This window comes from Otolemur garnettii, unplaced genomic scaffold, assembly GCF_000181295.1.
Source record: "Otolemur garnettii isolate 467f Iridium unplaced genomic scaffold, OtoGar3 scaffold00010, whole genome shotgun sequence".
Lineage (NCBI taxonomy): Eukaryota > Metazoa > Chordata > Mammalia > Primates > Galagidae > Otolemur > Otolemur garnettii.
The window spans coordinates 9,915,149-9,936,430 of NW_003852405.1; the positions used below are offsets into that span (position 1 = coordinate 9,915,149).

Consider the following 21,282-nt stretch of genomic DNA (forward strand, 5'->3'; position numbering starts at 1 on the left):
GTTTGCTTATTATATTAAGTCATAAAAGTAGCCAGGACAGGAACTAAAAACAGTGATATGAACATATCGAGGGTGGAGGTGAGCAGGGGAGAGTAAAAGGAGATGAATAAAAAAATGCCTCTAGGGGTGGCGCCTGTGGCTCAAAGGAGTAGGATGCTGACCCCATGTGCTGGAGGTGGTGGGTTCAAGCCCAGCCCTGGCCAAAAACTGCAAAAGAAAAAAAAAAACCTCCAAGTTTATATCAAAAAACAGTAGGAATAGCATATTATTAACAGAAATGGAAGTAACCACCAGAAAAACCAGAACAGATATATTTGTGTCTGGTTTGGAGACTGATTGTAGGGCACAGAGCTACAAGGGACAATTGCTTTTTTATTATATGTCCTTCTGTATTGTTTGATTTTTACAAAAATGTCGTGCATGTTCTGTTTTGATCTTTAACATTTTTAAAGATTAAATGTGTATTTTTTTAAAAAAACTTTAATTTGAGAGATGGGGTTTTGCTCTATTGCTCAGGCTAGAGCCCAGTGGTGTGATCATAGCTCATTGTAACCTCAACTTCTGGGTTCCAGTGATCCTCCTGTCTCAGCCCACTGGGTAGCTGGGACTACAAGTGCATGCTACCACACCTTGTTACTTTTTCTAATTTTTGGCAATGATAGAGTCTTGCTATATTGCCCAGGCTAATCTCGAACATCTGGCCTAAAGTAGTCCTCCTGCTTTGGCCTCCTAATGTGCTGGGATTACTGTATGAGACACCATGCCCAGCTTAAAAATGCATTTTAACAAACAACTTATAGAAATTGAAGTCCTGACTCCCAGTACCTCAGAATGAGGCCTGACAGAGGTAATCGAGTTAGAATGAAGTCATTTATGGTGGGCTTTATTTCAATAGGATTTATCTTTTTTTTTTTTTTTTGAGACAGCGTTTTACTTTGTTACCTTTGGTAGAGTGCCATGGTGTCACAGCTCACAGCAACCTCCACCTCTTGGACTTAGGCAATTCTTTTGCCTCAGCCTCTCAAGTAGCTGGGACTACAGGCACCTACCACAATGCCTGGCTATTATATTGTTGCAATTTGGCCGGGGCCAGGTTTGAACTCACCACTCTCACCAGTATATGGGGCCAGTGCCCTACTCACTGAGCCACAAGTGCAACCCTGATTTATCTTTTTTTACAATGGAAAATCTGAACACGGAGATATGTGTAGAGAGGAGACATAGGAATAGGAGCTGAGGAAGGAGGCCTGCAGTAGATCCTTCCCTCATTGCCCTCAGAAGGAACCAACCTGGTGCCATCTTGATTTAGGGCTTCCAGATTCCAGAGATGCGCTCCTGTAGCTCAGTGGGTAGGGTGCTGGCCACATAGACTGAGGCTGGTGGGTTTGAATCCGGCCTGGGCCAGCTAAAGCAACAATGACAACTGCAGCAAAAAAATAGCCGGGCCTTGTGGCGGGCGCCTGTAGTCCCAGCTACTTGGGAGGCTGAGGCAAGAGAATCACTTAAAAGAGTTTGAGGTTGCTGTGAGCTATGACATTGTGAGACTCTGTCTCAAAAACCAACCAACAAACAAAAAAAGGGCAAATTTCTTTTAAGTCTGACAGAAAAAATTAACAGAAAAACTAGAATGATAAAGCCAAAATTGCTTTTAAAAATTAAAAATTAAGCTGGGCGAGGTGGCTCATGCCTGTAGTCATAGCACTCTGGGAGGGTGAAGTGGGTGGATCCCTTGAGCTCACTGAGTTTGAGACCAGCCTGAGCAAGAGCGAGACCCCTGTCTCTACTAAAAAAAAAGGAAGAAAAGAAAAAGTGAGGCGAGAGGCTCGCTTGAGCCCAAGAGTTTGAGGTTACTGTGAGCTATGATGCCAGGCACTCTACTGAGAGCAACAAAGTGAGACTGTCTCAAAAAAAAAAAATTAAAAATTGGAAAACTGATTCAAGATGTATACATAAGCATCTTCCTATTAACATTGATCTTAATAACAAAACAGGGGAAATGAACACCATGTACAAAAGTGGGGTTACTTGAATAAATAATAGTTAAACAAAACCAAGAGACCTAATTCTTTCCCTAATGAGCCTTACATTCTAGTATGCGAGAAGGCTAATGTATAATTAAAGAAATAAATATGTAAACATGACGGAAGTGTTATCGAAAGTTTAGCCCTTCCCCAGAAGCCGCGTCAGAAAAAAAGGGACAAGTGGTTTGAGGAGAATCAAGAGAAGTTTACCACTTTGCTCGCAAAGGAGGAAAATGGCCAACAGTCTCAAAAACCAAATTCCTGCTTCCGAGCGGAAGCACAGAGCTTTTAAAGGTTCTGATCCCATAATCCCATCTTAGGCCAAAACAATCTCATGGCCTCTGCCACAGTCTTGTGACATTCACCCAGATTAATCCCATTTTAGGCTAAGAGGATCTCATGACCTCGCTCATCCCATCTTCAGCTAAGATCTTGTGACCACCACCCAGACGGCTTCCTTGAGCTATCTCCTGTGGCACAAAGAACAGAAATCATCCCCTGCCCCTCCTGACCACTGGGCTGAGGCAGGGATGCAGGTTTTAGTTCCCCTAAAGTTGGGAAGACAGAAAATATTTCTGCCATTATTTCCCCCAGGCCATTTCCTCTGCAGCAGTAGGAAGAAAATCAATCCAGGTAAGGGGCAGGGAGTTAGAAGGAACTCTGTTTTAGGTATAGCAGTGTGATGTTCAGTTTCATCGTCAGCTTCTCTGAGCGGCCACCCCCAGCTATTCAATCAGACGCTAATCTGGGCGTTGTGGTGGAGTATTCTGTAGATGTGACTTAACTGCATGATGAGGGCGTTCTAAGGACGGGGAATTTAGGTGGGCCTGATTCAATCTCTAATTAACAGACCCTTTATCTGTTAATTAGAGTTTAAGAGCAGAGCTGAGGCTTGCCTGAAGAAGAGATTTCAGCTATGGACAGCAGCTTCAGCCTGTGTGCAGGAGTTCCAGCCTGCCCTTCTGACAGACTGCTGTCTGGATTCTAGACTTGCCCAGCTAGCTCCCACAATCATGTAAGCCAATTCCTTGCAGTAAATCTCTAAATATGTATCTCTTACTGCCTCTGTTTGTCTTTTTTTTTTTTTTTTTTTTTGGCAGGCCCAATCAGAGTTCAAACCTGCCAGCCCTGGTGCATGGGGCTGGAGCTCTAACCATTGAGCACAGGTGCCCAGTTTGCTTCTGTTTATCTGGTTGAACCCAGACTTATCCAAATAGTCAGGGAGGGTCTTAGAGAAGATATTTAAGTAGAAACCAGAATAAGGAGGGTACTAGCTACTGTGGAGTGGGGGTGATAAGCTGGATTTCTAGGCAGAGGGAGTGTCTAGCACAAACTCCCCACGATGCATGTGTGTTGGTTTTGTTGATGGAAGGGAAGCCCTACTCAGTAAAATAATTTAAGAAGTTTTATTTTGAACCAAATTTGAGGAGCCCTCAGTAAAATAATTTAAGAAGTTTTATTTTGAACCAAATTTGAAGAAGCCTTGAGCGAGTGGACTCACGGTGGTGGGGTTCCAGTCTCATTTTATACAATTTAGGGAGACAGAAATTACAGGTGAGGTCATAAATTAATATATACGTTGGTTTGGCCCCAAAAGGTGAGACATCTGGAATTGAGGTGGCTTACGGGTAATAGTTGGGTTTAAAGATTCTTTAGCTGACAGTTTGTTGAAAGAGTAAGGCTTTATCTAAAGACCAGGAGTCAGTGAAAAGAAATGCTTAAGATAAAGGGTCTGTTAATTAGAGACAAAGTACTTGACAGACTCAAGCGGTTTGTTATGTATATTGGGATTTGCGGGGCAGTCTTGCATAGCCTTAGGCCTGTCAGTGAGTCACAGAGGACGTCTCTAAGTTGAGAGGGCATGGTCAGGCTGGTCTGATCCGCTTTCTCATGGATAACAATTCAGGTTTAGGGATCCTCTTGGCCAAGAGGGGTTTCCAGTCAGCCAGCTGCTTAGGGGAGACTTAGGATTTTATTTTAGTTCCCAGTTTATTTGTTGAGGAAGAGCAAGGAGGCCAGAAATCCTGGAAAACAGAGTGAGGAGGGAGCCCCACAGCATCGGGTTAGGGAACAGGGTAGTGCTGGATCAAGCATAGATCACGGTAAAAACTGTAGGTTTTTTTCTTTAAATCATTTTAATTATGATATTTTAATCATTTTTTTTTTTTTTTTTTAGAGACAGAGTCTCACTTTGTTGCCTTTGGTAGAGTGCTGTGGCATCACAGCTCACAGCAACCTTCAGCTCCTGGGCTTAGGCGATTCTCTTGCCTTAGCCTCCCTAGTAGCTGGGACTGAGCTACTGAGCTACCCACCCACTGAGCCACAGGCGCTGCCTCATGTTTTAATCATTTTTAAGAGGCATTAAGTACATTCACCATGTTGTGTAACTGCCACCATTATTTCCAGAGCTTTTTCATCACTCCAAACAGAACCTCTGTACCTATTAAGTAATCAGTCTCTCCCCTCCTCACCTACTCCCTGGTAACCTCTGCTCTACTTTGTGTCTCTATGAATTTGCTTATTTAGGTATCTTGCCGATGTGGAATCATGCAATATTTGCCCTTTTATGTGTTAACCTGCTGATTTTTTAAAAAATACGTAAAGTCCAAATAAAGACATTTTTTATTACTGATCCTTCAGTTCACCTTGTGTTCCATGTGGGAGTGAATTCCAAGATCTCCGAGCCCCACGGGGGGCCCCTCATCCAGGTCTGATGTTTGAACTCTACAAAGAAGCTTTAGGTGCAGTTTGTGTCTCTAAGCCCCCAACTCAGTGAAGTTGTAGAAACAGAAGGTGAATTGTTTTTTAGTCTATTTGTGATTAAAATTTTGTCCTCCAAGGGGTAAAATTATCAATAAATCAGACCAAGAATTTGGTCTCTGAATTTGGTACTCTGATTTTAGAGAATTCTTGCCAACATCTTAAAAGAAAATACTGCATTTTGGCCAGAGAAGAGCAAACCTGGCCCTCTGGGGGCAGCAGAGGACAGTCTGTTAGCTGTTTGGACCCCCAGAAAGCAGATGAAGAGTGACCGGTTACCAAGCTTTCCTAAACACGGGGGGGGGGGGGGGGTTAAGAAGGGGCCCGTTTGTGGGGGGGAGGGGGCCGGGGGGGGGGGGGGGAGGGGGGGAGAGTGTGATCAGTAACGAGCCTGCTGTTGGCAGGTAAGAGACCGGAGCAGGAGAGTCAGATGTGTCTGGGAGTGGTGGCTCACACCTGTAATCCTAGCCTGTTGGAAGGCTGAGATGGGTGGATTGCTTGAGCTCAGGAGTTTGAGACCAGCCTGAGCAAGAGCAGGACTCCATCTCTAAAAAATAACCAGGCACTGTGGTGCACACTACTCTGTAGTCCCTGGATGTTGATCTTGGGTTCTGCAGCATTCGGTGTGAGGGCTGCAGAGGATAGAGCTTGCACATTTGCTGAACTGCAAGCAGGTTAGTTTGCTTGGTGCCCAAGAGGGGAGAGAGAGGGTAGAAGGAACACCTGTGAGATCCAAGCAAGAAAATAGATGAAAAATTAGTCTCAAATGAAAGTAGGGATAACTATTTCTTTGAAACCAGATGTGGAGATAAATAACTCTGAAATGGTGGAGGTAGGTAGTTGACTTTGATTTTATCTAATTTTCTGAGAAAAGTGGGGGAGTCTGTGAAAGTGTGTGTGCACTGAGGGGGGTGATGGTTAGGGTGGATGGGTAAGCCCCAGGGATTTATGAAATCGCCACAATTTCCTCCACCGGGTCATGTTTTTCCACCTTTAGTCAGTAAGATTCATTGCCTTTGACCTCAGAATCTTTTTATTTTTATTTATTTATTTATTTATTTTTGACATAGAGCCTCAAACTGTTCCCCTGGGTAGAGTGCTGTGGCATCACAGCTCACAGCAACCTCCAACTCCTGGGCTCAAGTGAGTCAGTCTCCTGCCTCCTAGCTATTTAATTAGCTATTAATTATTTTAGCTATTAATTATTCATGTCCGTCTGCTAAATTAGGAGTTCCAGACAGCTGGGATCTATCTTACATATCTTTATGCTTTACGATTGTTGAATTTAAAATTCATTTTGTACTTCTCTCTCTTCCTTCCTAAAAAAAATAAATAAATAAAATTCATTTTGCAGAAATGGTTAGGTGAGCTGCCAGGTTTCATTATAAGTGTCACTCTAATTATACAATGTTTTGTACATTAAAAAACTAATGACTTTTTGCTAAATCAATAAATCTATTACTTCTCATTCTGTTTGTGGAGAGTATAGTTTCTTTTAGTAGTGAGATTACATTTTTATTCATTAAAGGCTGTCATTTAACATAATGGGACCTGGCTATCTTGTACATAAATGACATTTTTAAAAGTCACATAGCTCAAGAGTTATGAAAGCAAAATTCTACAATACACCATATTGTTTCATTGTTATAATTTGGCAAACAAAAACGTTAGGTTATTACTGACTAGCTCTGAATGCTATTTTATTCTTGAATTTCTGTTTCTTCTTTTTATTTGATTTAATAAATTTATATGTTTAAGAACAGGAGTGGTAGAAATTTGAATGTAGTATATAGGAAATAGTAAAAGCACCTGATGATAATCATTACAACTTTTGATTTTATGTCATGTCTACAAGTAACTGGCAGAGATTTTAATATTTATTTGCCAAAGCTGAGTCAACTTTTCAGTATTTTACTTGGTTCAGCAGTACCATCTCTGTGGCACATAATTACAAAGAATATTGTCCTGTGTTACATTTAAATGCCACAAGAGAAAATTGTGTAATTAAAGAAGATAAAAAATGTCTGCTATGCTTTCATTATAGTCAATAAATCTGGGCTCAAAATGAACTGAAATTTGAGTAGAATTTAAGAAAGAGCAGAATAAAAAAAAAGAGACTATCTTCCTACCCCTTAAATAAAGGTAAGGTCTTATATTTAACCTCTACTTTTTGAATTTCTTTCTTTTTTTTGAGGCAGAGTCTCACTTTCTTGCCCCTGGGAGAGTGCTGTGGTATCATAGCTCATAGTGACCTCAAATTCTTGGGCTCAAGAGATCCTTTTGCCTCAGCTTCCCAAGTAGCTGGGACTATAGGTGTCCTCCACAATGCCCAGCTAGTTTTTAGAGACTAGGTCTCGCTCTTGCTGAGACTGGTGTCATGAGCTCAAGAGATCCACCTGCCTCAGCCTCCCAGAATGCTGTGATTACAGGTGTGAGCCATTGCATCTGGCCCTATTTTTTGAGTTTCTTAAAAGGGGACTTGAAAGTAGTGACAGAGTCCCTACCCTAGGGCTTGCTTATACCAAGTGCTAATTTTCAGCTATTTGTACTGAGCATTTGATATAATATATTGAGAGGGGTTCTGAGGCTGTGTCTGGGGCTGGAGTATTGGGAGTAATTAGTGGCGGCTGCTCAGATGTGAGAGTGGCAGCTTGTGTGAGGTACATTTCCTCACTGTAATGTAAGACATTGAAGATAGTGTGGGACGGGGAGGGTTGGTGGAGGGAGGGTGATTGGTGGGATCACGCCTATGGTTCATCCTATAAGGGTACATGTGAATCTCTCTAAATGTAGAATATAAATGTCTTAACACAATAACTAAGAAAAAGACATGAAGGCTATGTTAACCAGTTGGATGAAAGTATTTCAAATTGTATACAGAAACAGTACACTGTACCCCATGATAGTATTAATGTACACTGCTATGATTTAATAAAAAAAGAAAAAGATAGTGTCATAAGCAAGTTTTCAAGGTCACTCTGGTGCTAGTGTGATGAAATAGATCATAAAATAATCCCACCTTCTGTGTCATTCCACTTATGTGTCATTATCTTCTTTATACAAATGAAGACAGTGAGGTTAGGGAGCCCGACCAGCTGTTAAGGAGCAGAGCTGGGATTCCAGCCTAGGAGAGTCTGACTTCAGAAAGCATGATCTTTTCCCTTGGTCATGAAATTATTTTTTAATGGGGGCACTAATATTATTTCCAATGGCTAGAAAAGTTTCCTAGATGAATGGAGACTTTTGCTAAACTTTGAAGAATGCCTGTTATTTAATAGGTGAAAGGAAAGGGGATAAGGAAATATCATGAGAAAACATGGCAAGATGGGGCTGAGTCTGTGTGGCAGGCTGAGTTACTCAGCAGCACCAGCAGATAGAGCAATGACCGTGCTCTACGTGTGACCGCGTGATGGAGTGCTTCAAAGTATGATGTCCCTCTATGAGCAACGGTCAATCACAGTAGGGTATTGATAAAAGGAAGATTAAACTGTTGTGGGCGGGATTGATGGGAGAGATGAGACAGGAAGTTAGATTAGTTAGAAGGCTACTGCTATGCCCCGGATTTAGGGCATAGACATAATCACTGGGCATACTTTTTCTTGAACAATTTTTATGTTCAGGCATTGAACCAAACACTTCACATATATTATCTTAGTTAACCTTCACAGCAACATTATGAAGAGAGTATTATTGCCTTCGTTTTGAGGAAACATGTTCACAGACATCCAGATCACAAAGTTAGTGATGGAACTGATCTTCAAATCCGTGGTGATCCGATTCAGCGCGTTCCTTTGCTTCTTAGAAGGGCTAACGAGAGAAAAGTCCTGCAAGTGCATATTGAAAAAGGGGAAACTGATAATTGGCTTGGGGATACTGAAAGTAGTTTGTTTCAAGATTTCAGACCGACGCCCAGAGTTTAGTTCATAAACCAGGACATATTTATTCATGATACAATCAGAATAAACGTAATGATGATGACTCACTAAAGACTTTTTAAAAATTGTGGCAAAATACACATCATGTGGAATGGACCATCATAACTATTTATTTATTTGTTTATTTTTATTGTTTGGGATTCATTGAAAGTACAAAGAATTTGGTTGCACTGACTGCATTTGTTAGGTAAAGTCCCTGTTATAAGTGTGTCCCACCCCCAAGAGGTGTGCCATATATTTATTATTTTAATTTTTTTTGAGATTGAGTCTCACTTTGTTGGCTCAGTAGAGTGCTGTAGTGTCATAGCTCACAGCAACCTCAAACTCTTGGGCTCAAGTGATCCTTTTGCGTCAGCCTCCCAAGTAGTTGGGACTCCAGGCACCCACCACAATGCCAGGCTATTTTCAGAGATAGGGTCTCACCCATGCTCAGGCTGGTTTTCAACTCATGAGCTCAAGCAATCAACCCTCCTCAGCTTCCCAGAGTGCTAGGATTACCTGTGTGAGCCACCAAGCCCGGCCTACACTATAACCACTTAAAGTGTACAGTTTGGGCTGGCCCAAACTGGGGAGGCACAGTGGTTCACTCCTGGCCCACTGGGCAGGCACAGTGGTTCACTCCTGGCCCACTGGGCAGGCACAGTGGTTTACTCCTGTACTCCTAGCACTCTGGGAGGCCAAGGCAGGTGGATTGTTTGTGCTCAGGAATTTGAGACCAGCCTGAGAAGAGTGAGACCTTGCTTCTAAAAACAGCTGGCACAGTGGCAGGGGCCTGTAGTCCCAGCTACTTGGGAGGCTGAGGCAAGAGGATCACTTGAGCCCAAGAGTTTGAGGTTGCTGTGAGCTATGACATCACAGCACTCTTCTGGGGTGACAAAGTAAGACTCTGTCTCAGAAAAAAAAAAAAATAAAGTATACAATTTAGTGGTGTTAAATACATTCCTAGTGTGTGACCATCACCACTGTCCATCTCCAGAATTCTTTTCATCTTGTAAAATGGAAATTATCTGATTAGACAATAATTCTCTGTTTCTCCATCTTTCCCAACCCCATGGCAACCATTCTTTTCCTTTCCATCTCTATGATTTTGACTACTCTAACAACCTTATATAACTGAAATCATGCAGTATTTGTCTTTCTGTGGCTGGCTTACTTCACTCAGCATGGTGTCTTTAAGGTTCATCCACGTTGTAACATATGTTAGAGTTTCCTTTTCTTTTTTTAATTTTTTTTTAGAGACAGAGTCTCATTTTGTTGCCTTTGGTAGAGTGCTGTGGTGTCACAGCTCACAGCAACCTCCACCTCTTGGGCTTAGGAGATTCTCTTACCTCAGCCTCGTGAGTAGCTGGGACTACAGGCACCCGCCACAACGCCTGGCTATTTTTTGTTGCAGTTTGGCTGGGGCCAGGTTTGAACCCACCACCTTTGGTATATGGGGCTGGTGCCCTACTCACTGAGCCACAGACACTATCCAGAGTTTCCTTTTTTTATGGCTAAATAATATGTCCTTGAATGTGTCCACCACCCGTTGCTTCTCTACTTAGCTGTTGTTAGGCACTTGGATGGCTTCATGCTTTACCTATTGTGAATAGTGCTGCTATGAACATGGGTGTTCAAACCTCTCTTTGAGGCCTGCTTTCATTTATTTTGTATATGTATCCACTAAAGATTTTATGATCTACTAATACATGGGCCGTGACTCTTAGTTGAAAAACTCTGAGCTGTAAGATAGGATGGAAACAAAAAGCTGAAAATCATCTCCAGTTTTAGCTTGAGTATTAAAGAGAATGGGTACCACTGATTGATAAGCAAGGAGAAATTACGGAGTTATTAGTTTCCTGAGATTGCCGTGTTATTACAATCTTGATGGCTAATACAACAGAAATTAAATTCTCACAGTTCTAGAGTTCAGAAGTTCAGAGTTGATATGTCGTGCTACTGGATCTAACTCACGGGCTCAGCAGAGCCACACTCCTTCCAGAGGCTCTAGGGGACAATCTCTTTCTTGCTTCTTCATTTTCCCTTCCCTCCCCTCCTCTTCCCTCCCCTCCCTTCCCCTTCCATTCACTGACAGTCTTGCTCTGCCACCCCAGCTATAGTGTAGTACAGTGGTGTCAGCAGAGCTCACTATAACATAAAACTTCTGGGCTCAAGCAATCCTCCCATCTCAGCCTCCTGAGTAGCCGGGTTTATAGGGCTACACCACCACAGTTGGCTACTTGTTCTATTTTTTTGTAGAGACAGGGTCTTCCTATGTTTCCCAGGCTGGTCTCCAACTCGTAGCCTCAAGGAATTCTTTGCCCGGGCCTCCCAAAGTGCTGGGATCATAGGAATGTGTCACTGAGCAGGGTCTGGTGCTGCCAGCAGTACTTGGTGCAGGACCAATTTCTGCCTTCATGGCCACATTGCCCTCTCTTTTTCTTTTCTGTATAATCTCCCTCTGCCTTTCTTTTTAAAGAACATTTGTCATTGCAGTTAGAGCCCAACTGCATAATCCAGGGTGATTTTTCCATCTCAAAATCCTTAATTTAGGGATATTTGAAAAGGCCTTTTTTGCTGTTAGGTAACATTCATAGGTTCCAGGGATTAGGATGCAGATACATTTGGGGGGCCACTATTGGACCTACCGCAAGGGTGGATAGAAAAAAAGCAGTTTTTGAGTGGAGAGTTATTCAATTATCTTGCAAACAATCAGGAAAACTGAATTTGCTAATATATAAATGGTGAAGGCAATAATTATATGTTGGGTGTCTGTTAACAACAACGTGATAATTGAAGCTATGAGAGTTTTTGTGTTTATGCAAACACAAACTGGACTCATCTTCATAAAAATACAATGTTGGGGATTGGACAAAGAGTAAGCTCAGGTCAGATGTCTAGAAGGCAATGAGAGCCACGTGCAGCAACTCATGCCTGGAATCCCAGCACTCAGGGAGGCCAAAGTAGGTGGATTGCTTGAGTTGAAGAGTTTGAGACCAGCCTAAACAAGGGTGAGACTCCATCTCTAAAAATAGCTGGGTGTTTTGGTAGGCCCCTGTACTCCCAGCCACTTGGAAGGCTGAGGCAAGAGGATTGCTTGAGCCCAAGAGTTTGAGGTTGCTGTGAGCTATGACACCACAGCACTCAATTGAGCATGACAAAGTGAAACTTAGTCTCAAAAAAAAAAAGGAAAGCAATGATAATTGTGTCTGCAAATGTATGAACTTATTAGATAATTATGCATCTATCTATCAATCAATCGTCTATCTATTCATCTATTACCCACCTAGGAAATCATATGAGGCAAATACAGAGGCACTTCCTAGAAGTCGGGGCTAGTGCCTGGCACAGAATCTGTAATATAATAGGTACTTGACAAAATATTTATTGAGTGATTGCTATAATTCTTTTTGTTAAAGTTATCTCTTACTCTGAAAGTCTTTTTTTCTGGCTTATTTTCTGTCTCTTTTTTCCCATCACAAACCTGCATTCAGAATTTGTCATCAGAGCTTAGAGAATGGGTTGTAATCCCTCACCTTTACCACTGAGGGAACAAAAACAGAATAAACGATTTGTCTAGAGTAATCTACTTCTCTTCTCACTATTTACCTCTGTTTTTTTACATTTATTTTAAGTCAAGATTTTCTTGAATTTATCTGTCACCTTGAAAAAGCAGTACTTTTTTTTTTTTTTTTTGAGACAGAGTCTCACCATATCGCCCTCAGTAGAGTGCCGAGGCGGCACGGCTCACAGCAACTTCAAACTCTTGGGCTTAAGCGCTTCTCTTGCCTCAGCCTCGTGAGTGGTTGGGACTACAGGCATCTGCCACAACGCCTGGCTATTTTTTGGTTGCAGTTGTCAGTGTTGTTTGGCAGGTCCGGGCTCAGTTCGAACCCGCCAGCTCTGGTATATGTGGCTGGTGCCTGAGCTGCTGAGTCACAGGCGCTGAGCCAAGCAGTACTATTTTTACTAGGAAGAGGTAGTACTTTCTTCTCCTGATATTTATTTTCTTCAAAAGCAAAATGTTTCATTCCATTGGGACCCAGAGTCATCTGTCTTTTCTTGGCTTTACACAGTGGACTGAGGCATTATTCCTGGTTTTTGCCACCATTTTGGAAATGTGTGGTGGCATTTGTTATTGTTGTCATTGTTGTTTATCACCATGGGGGAGAAGAGGGCATTTGGGATTTCATATTTGGGGTCAGAAATGCTTACACCTGCAATGCATAAGACAGTCTATTACAACAAAGAAATGTCTCACTTGAAAACAATTAGTAGATGTCAGTGTCCTCGGCCCCCCACAAAGCTGTCTTCTATGCCTTTACATTGCAGTAGACTTTTATGACTTCAGATCTTCTCCAAGTGGTTTTATAATTAACAAAAAAAATGATGGTGCAAATTGCAGATACCAGGATGAAATTATTTTTGTCAGATCTAGACAAAATAGGGCTGGGAAAGCTTAAAGGGGGGAGGCTTAGACTTACATGTCTGCGATAAGACCTGTGTCCAGGGACTTTCCGAAAACCCTTTCCATCCTTTAGGCATTTCTTGCTTTGATAAAATTTATCATTCGGTGTCCTTTAGCGCTGCAGTAATTCAGATAAGATGATCTTGGGAAAACACTTGCCAGTAAGGCATCTCCACCTATGACTTGCTCTCGTTTTGGATCTCTAGAACCAGTGAACTCCATTTCTAAGTGGCTAATAAACTCTCCTCTTACCCTTTCTTCCTGAATGCATGGGGTTGCTTTCTATTTTTTGCATTCTGGCTTACAATTCCTTATTTCTATTTTTTTTCCCCAAAATGTTCACCGATTTTTTTCCTTCTTTCCATTTTTGAGCAAACCCAACATATTTAGGGCGAGTTTTCTCTAGTATCTGTTTTGTTTAGGTTGACAACATAAAACATTTTGAAGAAATTTATTTTATCTAAATCATTCAAAACTGGATTTTAGTCATGACGTTAGTTCCTTTCTGAAGACACAGACAGCTGTAGCCAGGGCTGGGAGGAAGCGGCAGATTCTCTTCAGGATCTGTTATTACAGGGAAGTCACACTGATGCGGAGTAATTTCAGGATTAGGCTATGTTTAGAGGAGCATAATGTGAGATGATCTTGAACTTCTGGGTAAAAATAATATGAAGAAGAATGTCACAAACACAGATCTAATGCTGAAAATGGCTTCAGGTTGTCAGAGAACATGTACAATATAGATTTAGCCATTAGAGTTTGGTCATGGATGATTTTTTTTTTTTTTTTTTTTTGCAATTTTTGGCCCGGGGCTGGGTTTGAACCCACCACCTCCGGCATATGGGACCAGTGCCTTACTCCTTTGAGCCACCTGTGCCACCCAGTCATGGATGATTTTTGAAACAATTTATTATTTATGGCACTGGGAGACATTTGATTTATAAAGTCACTATCAAAACTTTTTTTTTCCTTTTAACTATCATTTATTCTTTTTTGTGCCAAGCACTGTGTTTTATAGAAATTATTTCATTTGATCATCTGTCTGTGGAATCTGGATGTTCATTTCTTCAATAATAAGAAGTAAGTAGTATCAGTGGGTAGGGTGCCGGCCCCATATACAGAGGGTGGAGGGTGCAGTAGACCTGGCCCCGCCAAACTGCAACAAAAAAATAGCCAGGCGTAGTGGCGGGTGCCTGTAGTCCCAGCTACTCGGGAGGCTGAGGTAAGCCCAGGAGTTGAAGGTTGCTGTGAGCTGTGATGCCACAGTACTCTACTGAGAGCTACAAAGTGAGATTTTGTCTGTACCAAAAAAAAAAAAAAAAAAAGAAGTAAGTAGTAAGTAAAGATTCACATGAGCAGAAGAATGATATGATCTGTGAGTTATGGTTAGAAAGACGAGAATGACTGTATGTGGGATGGCTAATTAGCTTGCTGAGAAACTGGAGGCACTTAGGAGATAATGATTGCAGTGCAGTTGAGACGCAATGAGGACGCAAACCAGAACAATGGCAGTGGAGATAGAGAAGCGGGTATGAACTTGGCTGTTTGAGGGGATGAGATGGATATAATTAAAGGCCAAGCGAGAGTGAGTTCATTTTAGATAGTGGATTTTGGAGTTATTGAGGTGAGGCAGGATCGCTCGGGGTAGACTGCCATGGCATCATCATAGCTCACAGTATCCTCAACTCTTGGGCACAAGGGATCCTCTTGCTTCAGCCCCCTCTCCCCCCGCCCCAAGTGGCTGGGACTATAGGTGCCTGTCACAATGCCTGGCTATTCTTAGAGATGGGGTCTCCTTCTGGCTCAGGCTGGTCTTGAACTCCTGACCTCAAGCAATCCACCTACCTTGGTCTTCCAGAGTAGGGATTACAGACATGAGCCACTGTGCCTGGTTTAGTTTTTCTATTTTTAGTGGAGACTGCGTCCCTCTCTTGCCCAGGTTGGTGTCATACTGCTGAGCTCAAGCAATCTACCCTCTTTGGCTTCCCAGGGTGCAGGGATTTCAGGGGTGAGCCACCACCCAGCCTGTTTTAGTTTTAATACAAAAATATTGACATTAATAGATGCCATCTACATAAACAAATGTCTTTTGGGGTTCTGAAATAACTTTTAAGAGTTGTAAAGGAATCCTGAAACCAAAAGATTTAAGAACTCTGTTTTAGAGGCATGAGAATAGGGCCTAGTAGGGTAGTTTTAACTTTTAGGGTCCAAATGCCACTGAATATATATATATATATATATACACTTTTTGGCCGGGGCCAGGTTTGAACCTGCCACCTCTGGTATATGGGGCTAGTGCTCTACTCCTTTGAGCCGCAGGTGCCACCACTGACTATTTTAATAAATCTGGTTTCTTTGGTAATAACTGACAAGTAGCTGATGAAGAAAGAGTCTGATAGAGGTGAACTGGGAGGGAGTTATAGGAGACAATTAAGGCTAGGGTCTCTGAGGACAATGATAGGCTGGAAAGGGTGGTTTTAAATAGAATTAGCTTCTTGAATTTCTTTCCAATATATTGTACTGCTTCTTAAGAGTGCTTTAGGATGTAAGATTATGACAATATGTTCAAAGTTATTTCTTTTATAGATTTTTTATCATATGTTCATCCAGTGGGGACTATTCCTGGAAAGGGTCTAATTATAAGTACAGAAATCTGTTTCACTGCCTGAGACTTTGAACTGGAGAATTGAAGATCAGCTGACTTAATTTAAAACTGTTCACATCCAAGCAGGTTTAGGATACAAAACCAGCTCTGGGTCGTCTTTACTTAAAGCCCCTATTTCAAATCCTCTAGAGAGGGGCTCTTGTTAATTGTCACTAGTTCTTTAGGAGTAAAATTAAAGTGATGAAGATCTTTCCCCTCCTTTCCCTTCTTTTGAAATGATTTAGAGAATTTACTAAAGTTGATCGATAACCAGTGGTGGAAGGTCACGGACTGTGCTATAAACTATTTTCGGTTTGTGCTGTTAGTCATGGTCTGTTTAGTGGAATGTTTAATATTTCCAGATTCATTGTTCTTTTCCAGCCCAGAAATTTTTCCTTTGCCAAAAGAATCTTGTGAAATACAAAGATTAAAGGCTTTACACAAACAAAATTACAAAAAACCAGAAACAAAAGTCTTACATTCCGGGGTAAAATTTGAAAGAATTCTTTTGCATTTTATCATTCACTGCCAATGGTTCTATGTAATCCGATCCTTTTCTACCATTTGTAATTTAATTGAAATAGTTTGCTAATTACTGTTTTCCAGATGGGGTTGCCAGGTAAAATACTGGACTATGCCTGTAAATTCTCAGGGTAAATCTAAATTTCAGATAAACAACAAATTATTTTCTAATATGAGCAGGTCCCAAATATTGCTCAGGACAATACACTGAATTTGGCAGTTCAGGCCAGGCACAAGTAGTTTCTTTTGTTTCTCTATACTTAGCATTTCGTAGAATAAGTACGTATTTTCAAATGGTTTTGCAAATATATATATATATATATATAAAACTTTATTTATATACTAAAATAAATAACACATTAACTTTATATATTAATAAACATATTACTATATAAATGACAGATTAACAAATATATACAAAATATAACTTTCTTTCCTTTTTTGTTTTTAAGTGTAACAAAGAGAAATTTTATTTAGGAAGAACAAAGAGAAAGTTTAGAGCACTTCTAAAGAGAGTTGGAAGTGGGTCCCTCTCTTGAAGGAGCAGAGGTGAGAAAAACGCACAAAATGATAACTTTCTTGGTGAAACAGTTACTAGTTTCACGTAGTGATTGTTTGGGGAATAGTGCCCCTTTGTGTAAAACAGAGTTTTTAATTCTCAGAAATCGAGGCCCCAAACCAGTACTGATCTTGCAAATCAAGTTTTGCCTCTTAGCTCGGACACCTTCCTTTTGAGCTATGGAGTAAACTGGCTCCACCCAGCTCTTAAAAAGTGATACAAGTTGTAACAAAGCCGGAAGTTGGCTAGGCTGCCTTGGCGGCTGGAGGTAAGTGTCCCCTTCTGTTTCCTTAATGTCAAAGCTGTTTGCAAAGCCTTAAAAAACTGAATCCAGCTAAGCGTTTGCGCTGACGGGGGGGACAGTCGCCGAGGCAGGATGGTTGCTTTATTTACAAACTCTGTTCTGGAGCTCCAATTGAGCTAATGAATGTTCCCTAAGGAGTTATCTCCCGTGACTTTGACTAATGAGTTTAATCCCCAGAAAAGGGTGCTTGTAAGTAGAGACATGTTTGGGATCTTGAAAAGCAGCAACTTTATTCTTGCATAATTTTTTTTTCTTCATTTAAAACCGGTAGAATGCGCCTTTACATTTAAACCTAATGGCATAATTACCTTCCCTATAGGAAGGTTCCTTGGAGCCTTACCTCGGTTTTTAAGTGTCTTTTTATTTAGAAGTCTTAGTCCTTTCCACCAAACCCTGTTGTGCCATTAGAATTTCACAATCGTACTTTCGCATCTGTACTTTGTGGTTTTTTTATTCACGATGCTATTTTAAGGGCAAAGAGGATTTTTCAAATCATAAATGTATCAGGAATATTCTTTAACAAAGCTAAACTTTCAGTTTGGATATTTTCTTTTGCCTCTGAATTTAAAAGAAAAGTAGACATTGGAGTATTGTACTAGGATAGTATGGCCGTAGGAGGTTTAAATTTGGTCTATCAGCTTCTTTTTTCTTTTTTTTTTTATTAAGTGATAGCTGTATACATTAATGCAAACATGGGGTACAGTGTAGTGTTTTCATATACAATTTGAAATACTTTCATCAAGCTGGTTAACATAGATTTCATGTCATTTGCTTAGTCATTGTGTCAAAACATTTATATTCTAGTTCTAGAAAGGTTCACTTGTATCCTTGTTTGACAGACATATACGTGATCTTTCCAGTAATCCTCCCACCACCCGGCCACCCTTCTCCCCTCCCCATATTCTTGGGCTAGAGGTCTATCAGCTTATTAAAAACAAAGTTAGACTTTTTAAACGCTGGGGTGAGTCTTAGTCATTTAGTAAGCGAACGTGTTGATTCTTTGGGTGGGCTGTAACCTCTGTTTCATGCCTACCCGTTTACATAATGTCAGATTTCCTCCAAATTTAATTACAAATCACATTGTATGGGTACTGTTTTCAAGATTGTCTGCTAGTCAGAATGGAGATCAGTGAGTAGGACGCCTTTGGTGCTATCCTGAAGTTCTGCAAGTCACTACCTGCGGCAGAAAAATGTGATACAATTTTTTTGTTGGCAAAAACAAAGCTTATGGAGTTTCCGAGAAGAGAGCAGTTATATCAGGTTGATGGAAGGAGGCAAGATTCCAAGGACAGATGGCGATTCTATATGGAGCACCTCATTTCTGGTGGTTATTGTACTGGATGTTCTGTAGATGTCATTTAATCCTCATATGAGCTCTTAATATGGGTGGCATTGTCTCTAACAAGTGAGGAGACTAAGGCTCACTGAGATTTCTTTATTCTTTATTTTATTTTATTTTATTTATTTTTCTTTGCAGTTTTTTGGCCGTGGCCGGGTTCAAACCCACCACCTCCGGTATATGGGGCTGGCGCCCTACTCCTCTGAGCCACAGGCACCATCTATTTATTTTATTTTTTACATTTTTAAAATTTATTTTACTTTTAAAAAATAATTTCAGATTAACGCGAGGGTACAGTGTTTGCATTTGTTAGGTAGAGTCCCTCCTGCAGTTGTCCTGCACCCAGAAGGTGTGCCATATGCGCTTACGTTGTGCCTGTTAAGTGGGAGTGCACCCCTCTCTTCTCCTCTCCCTTTCCCCTTCTTCCTTCTCTCTCCCCCAATCTTGCATTGAACTTTTCTCCTATGTGGGCATTTGTTACATTGTCTACTGGCTTCATATTAGTATTGAGTACATTGGATATTTGCTTTTCCATTTTGGTGATACTTTACTAAGAAGAATGTGTTTCAACTCCATCCAGGTTAATACAAAAGATGTAAAGTCTTCATCTTTTTTTTTTTTAATGGCTGAATAGTATTCCACACTGGTAAGGATGTGGCGAGAAGGGAATACTTCTACACTGTTGCATTGTTGGTGGGACTACAAACCATATATATATGTGTGTATATATACTCTTACTCTGTCGCCTTGGGGTTGAGTACTGTGGTGCCATCATAGCTCACAGCAACCTCAAACTCTTGGGCTCAAGCAATCCTCATGCTTCAGCCTCCCAAATAGCTGGGACTACAGGTGTCTCTGTAAGGCCTAGCTAATTTTTCTTTTCTTTTCTTTTTCTTTTTTTTTTGGGAGAGACAGAGTCTTGCTTTTTATCAGGCTGCTCTCAAACTCCTGAGTTCAAGCAATCTGCCTGTCTTGGCCTCCCAGAGTTCTAGGCTTACTGGCCTGAGCCACCTCACTGAGGTCCAGCACTTTGTGCAGGGTCATTAGGGTAGTGCCAGCTTGATGCCATTTTGTAAAGGAACTGATTCAAACGCCTCCCCAATGAGGTTTCAAGGCCATGCACCTCACTGTATACTAGGACATGGTAGTTGATGTTTATTAAAATAAAAAGAAACTAAAGTAGTGAAAGTAACATGGAATGTCTGAAAACAGGAAAGAAACCTCTAACCAACTTAAAATCAATTTAAGTATTTCTATACAGTCTTTAATTTTATTTATTTATTTTTTTTGAGATGAGTCTTACTCTGTTGCTCTGTAACTTCAAACTCCTGGGCTCAAGGGATTCTCCTGCCTCAGCCTCCTGAGTAGCTGGGACTACAGGTACCCACTACAATGCTGGGCTAGTTTTCTATTTTTTAGTAGAGACCAGGTCTTTTTCTTGCTCATGCTGGTTTCCAACTCTCGACCTCAAGCGATCCTCCTGCCTTGGCCTCCTAGAATGCTAGGATTATAGATAGGTGTGAGTCACTAGCGCCACCTCTATGCAATCTTTACAAATGCACATTTTGTAGATTATAAAACAGAACAGGTTTTAAAAAATAGGCGCAATCTGAAACACATTCAAGAGAGGAAGTCCACTCAACTTCCATCCTGAAAACACAGATTGTCTCCTAAGGGATAAGTGCTGTTGTGAACAGAAGTGTGTAGAGATTTTTTCCTTTCAAGTGATACATATTTTGATACACTCCATATCATTTCGTAGTTTGCTTGTTTCAGTGTGGTGTGAACATGTATCCTTTTAAGTATATGCAGAATCATGTCTTAGGAAGCTTGTGAAATGACTTAATATTTGAAAAGCCCTTAGAACAGTTCCTAGCTCCTAGAAGGCCCTCAAAAATTATCAGCTCTTGTATTTGTCATCCTCTACTCTATTTCATTCTTTTTAATGGATACATAGTATTCTATAGTTTGGGCGTTGGAGTAGTTTTATTATTATTATTATTTTTATTAAATCTTTGCTGTGTACATTAATGCAATCATGGGGTACAATGTGCTGGTTTCATATACAACTTGAAATATTTTCATCAAACTGGTTAACACAGCCTTCACAGCATTTTCCTACTTATTGTGTTAAGACATTTATGTTCTACACTTAGTAAATTTCACATGTACCCTTATAAGATGCACCGTAGGTGTGGCCCCACCATTTGGCATAGTTTATTTTTGTCACCACTTCAATGGTCTTCAATTTTTGCTATTAGAAATAATTCTTTCTAAGAGGGACTTTAGCTAACAAACGCAATCACGGCAACTTGGTTCTTTGTACCCTCAATGAATCCCCAACAATAAAAAGAAAGAAAAAAAGAAAGAAACAATTCTTGCATAATTGTGGGGCTTTTTCTGTAGAACACATTTCTAGAAGTGAAATTCCTAGGTCAGAGGATTAACATATTTTCAGTGTAGTGAAATACTGTCATGTTTCCTCAAAACATGTGAAAGTCCACCCCCATTACTGTGTGTGCGAGTTCTCAATCCTCCACCTCCTCGCTCATGCTGGATGCCATCAGCCTTGTGCATACGTATTACAAGTAGTGACAGCCAGTGCACACCTCTTACATAGTTGAAGCACAGGGCACAGAGATTTTTGTGTCTTATTTTTTTCTGTTTAACCTATGCCCATTTTTGCGTGGGATGAATTTGGTTGATGGAAACATAGGCGTCCCCAATTTGAAGGTAGAACGTAACCATAAA

General features: G+C 40.8%; 1 protein-coding gene across 2 annotated transcripts in view; it reads left to right on the forward strand.

The window, feature by feature from the left end:
- The first annotated feature begins 5,392 nt into the window (after positions 1-5,392).
- The window catches only part of FRRS1 (ferric chelate reductase 1), a 59,389-nt gene continuing 43,499 nt past the window's right edge, over positions 5,393-21,282 (forward strand). Inside the window, exon 1 of one of the 2 annotated variants that reach the window (XM_023509914.1) lies at positions 5,393-5,613. In XM_023509914.1, coding sequence (XP_023365682.1) covers positions 5,548-5,613 — 66 coding nt within the window. In that variant the 5' untranslated portion in view covers positions 5,393-5,547. Of the gene's footprint in view, positions 5,614-17,098; positions 17,157-21,282 lie in introns of those variants that run through there. The other variant, XM_023509915.1, reaches the window with a different exon arrangement.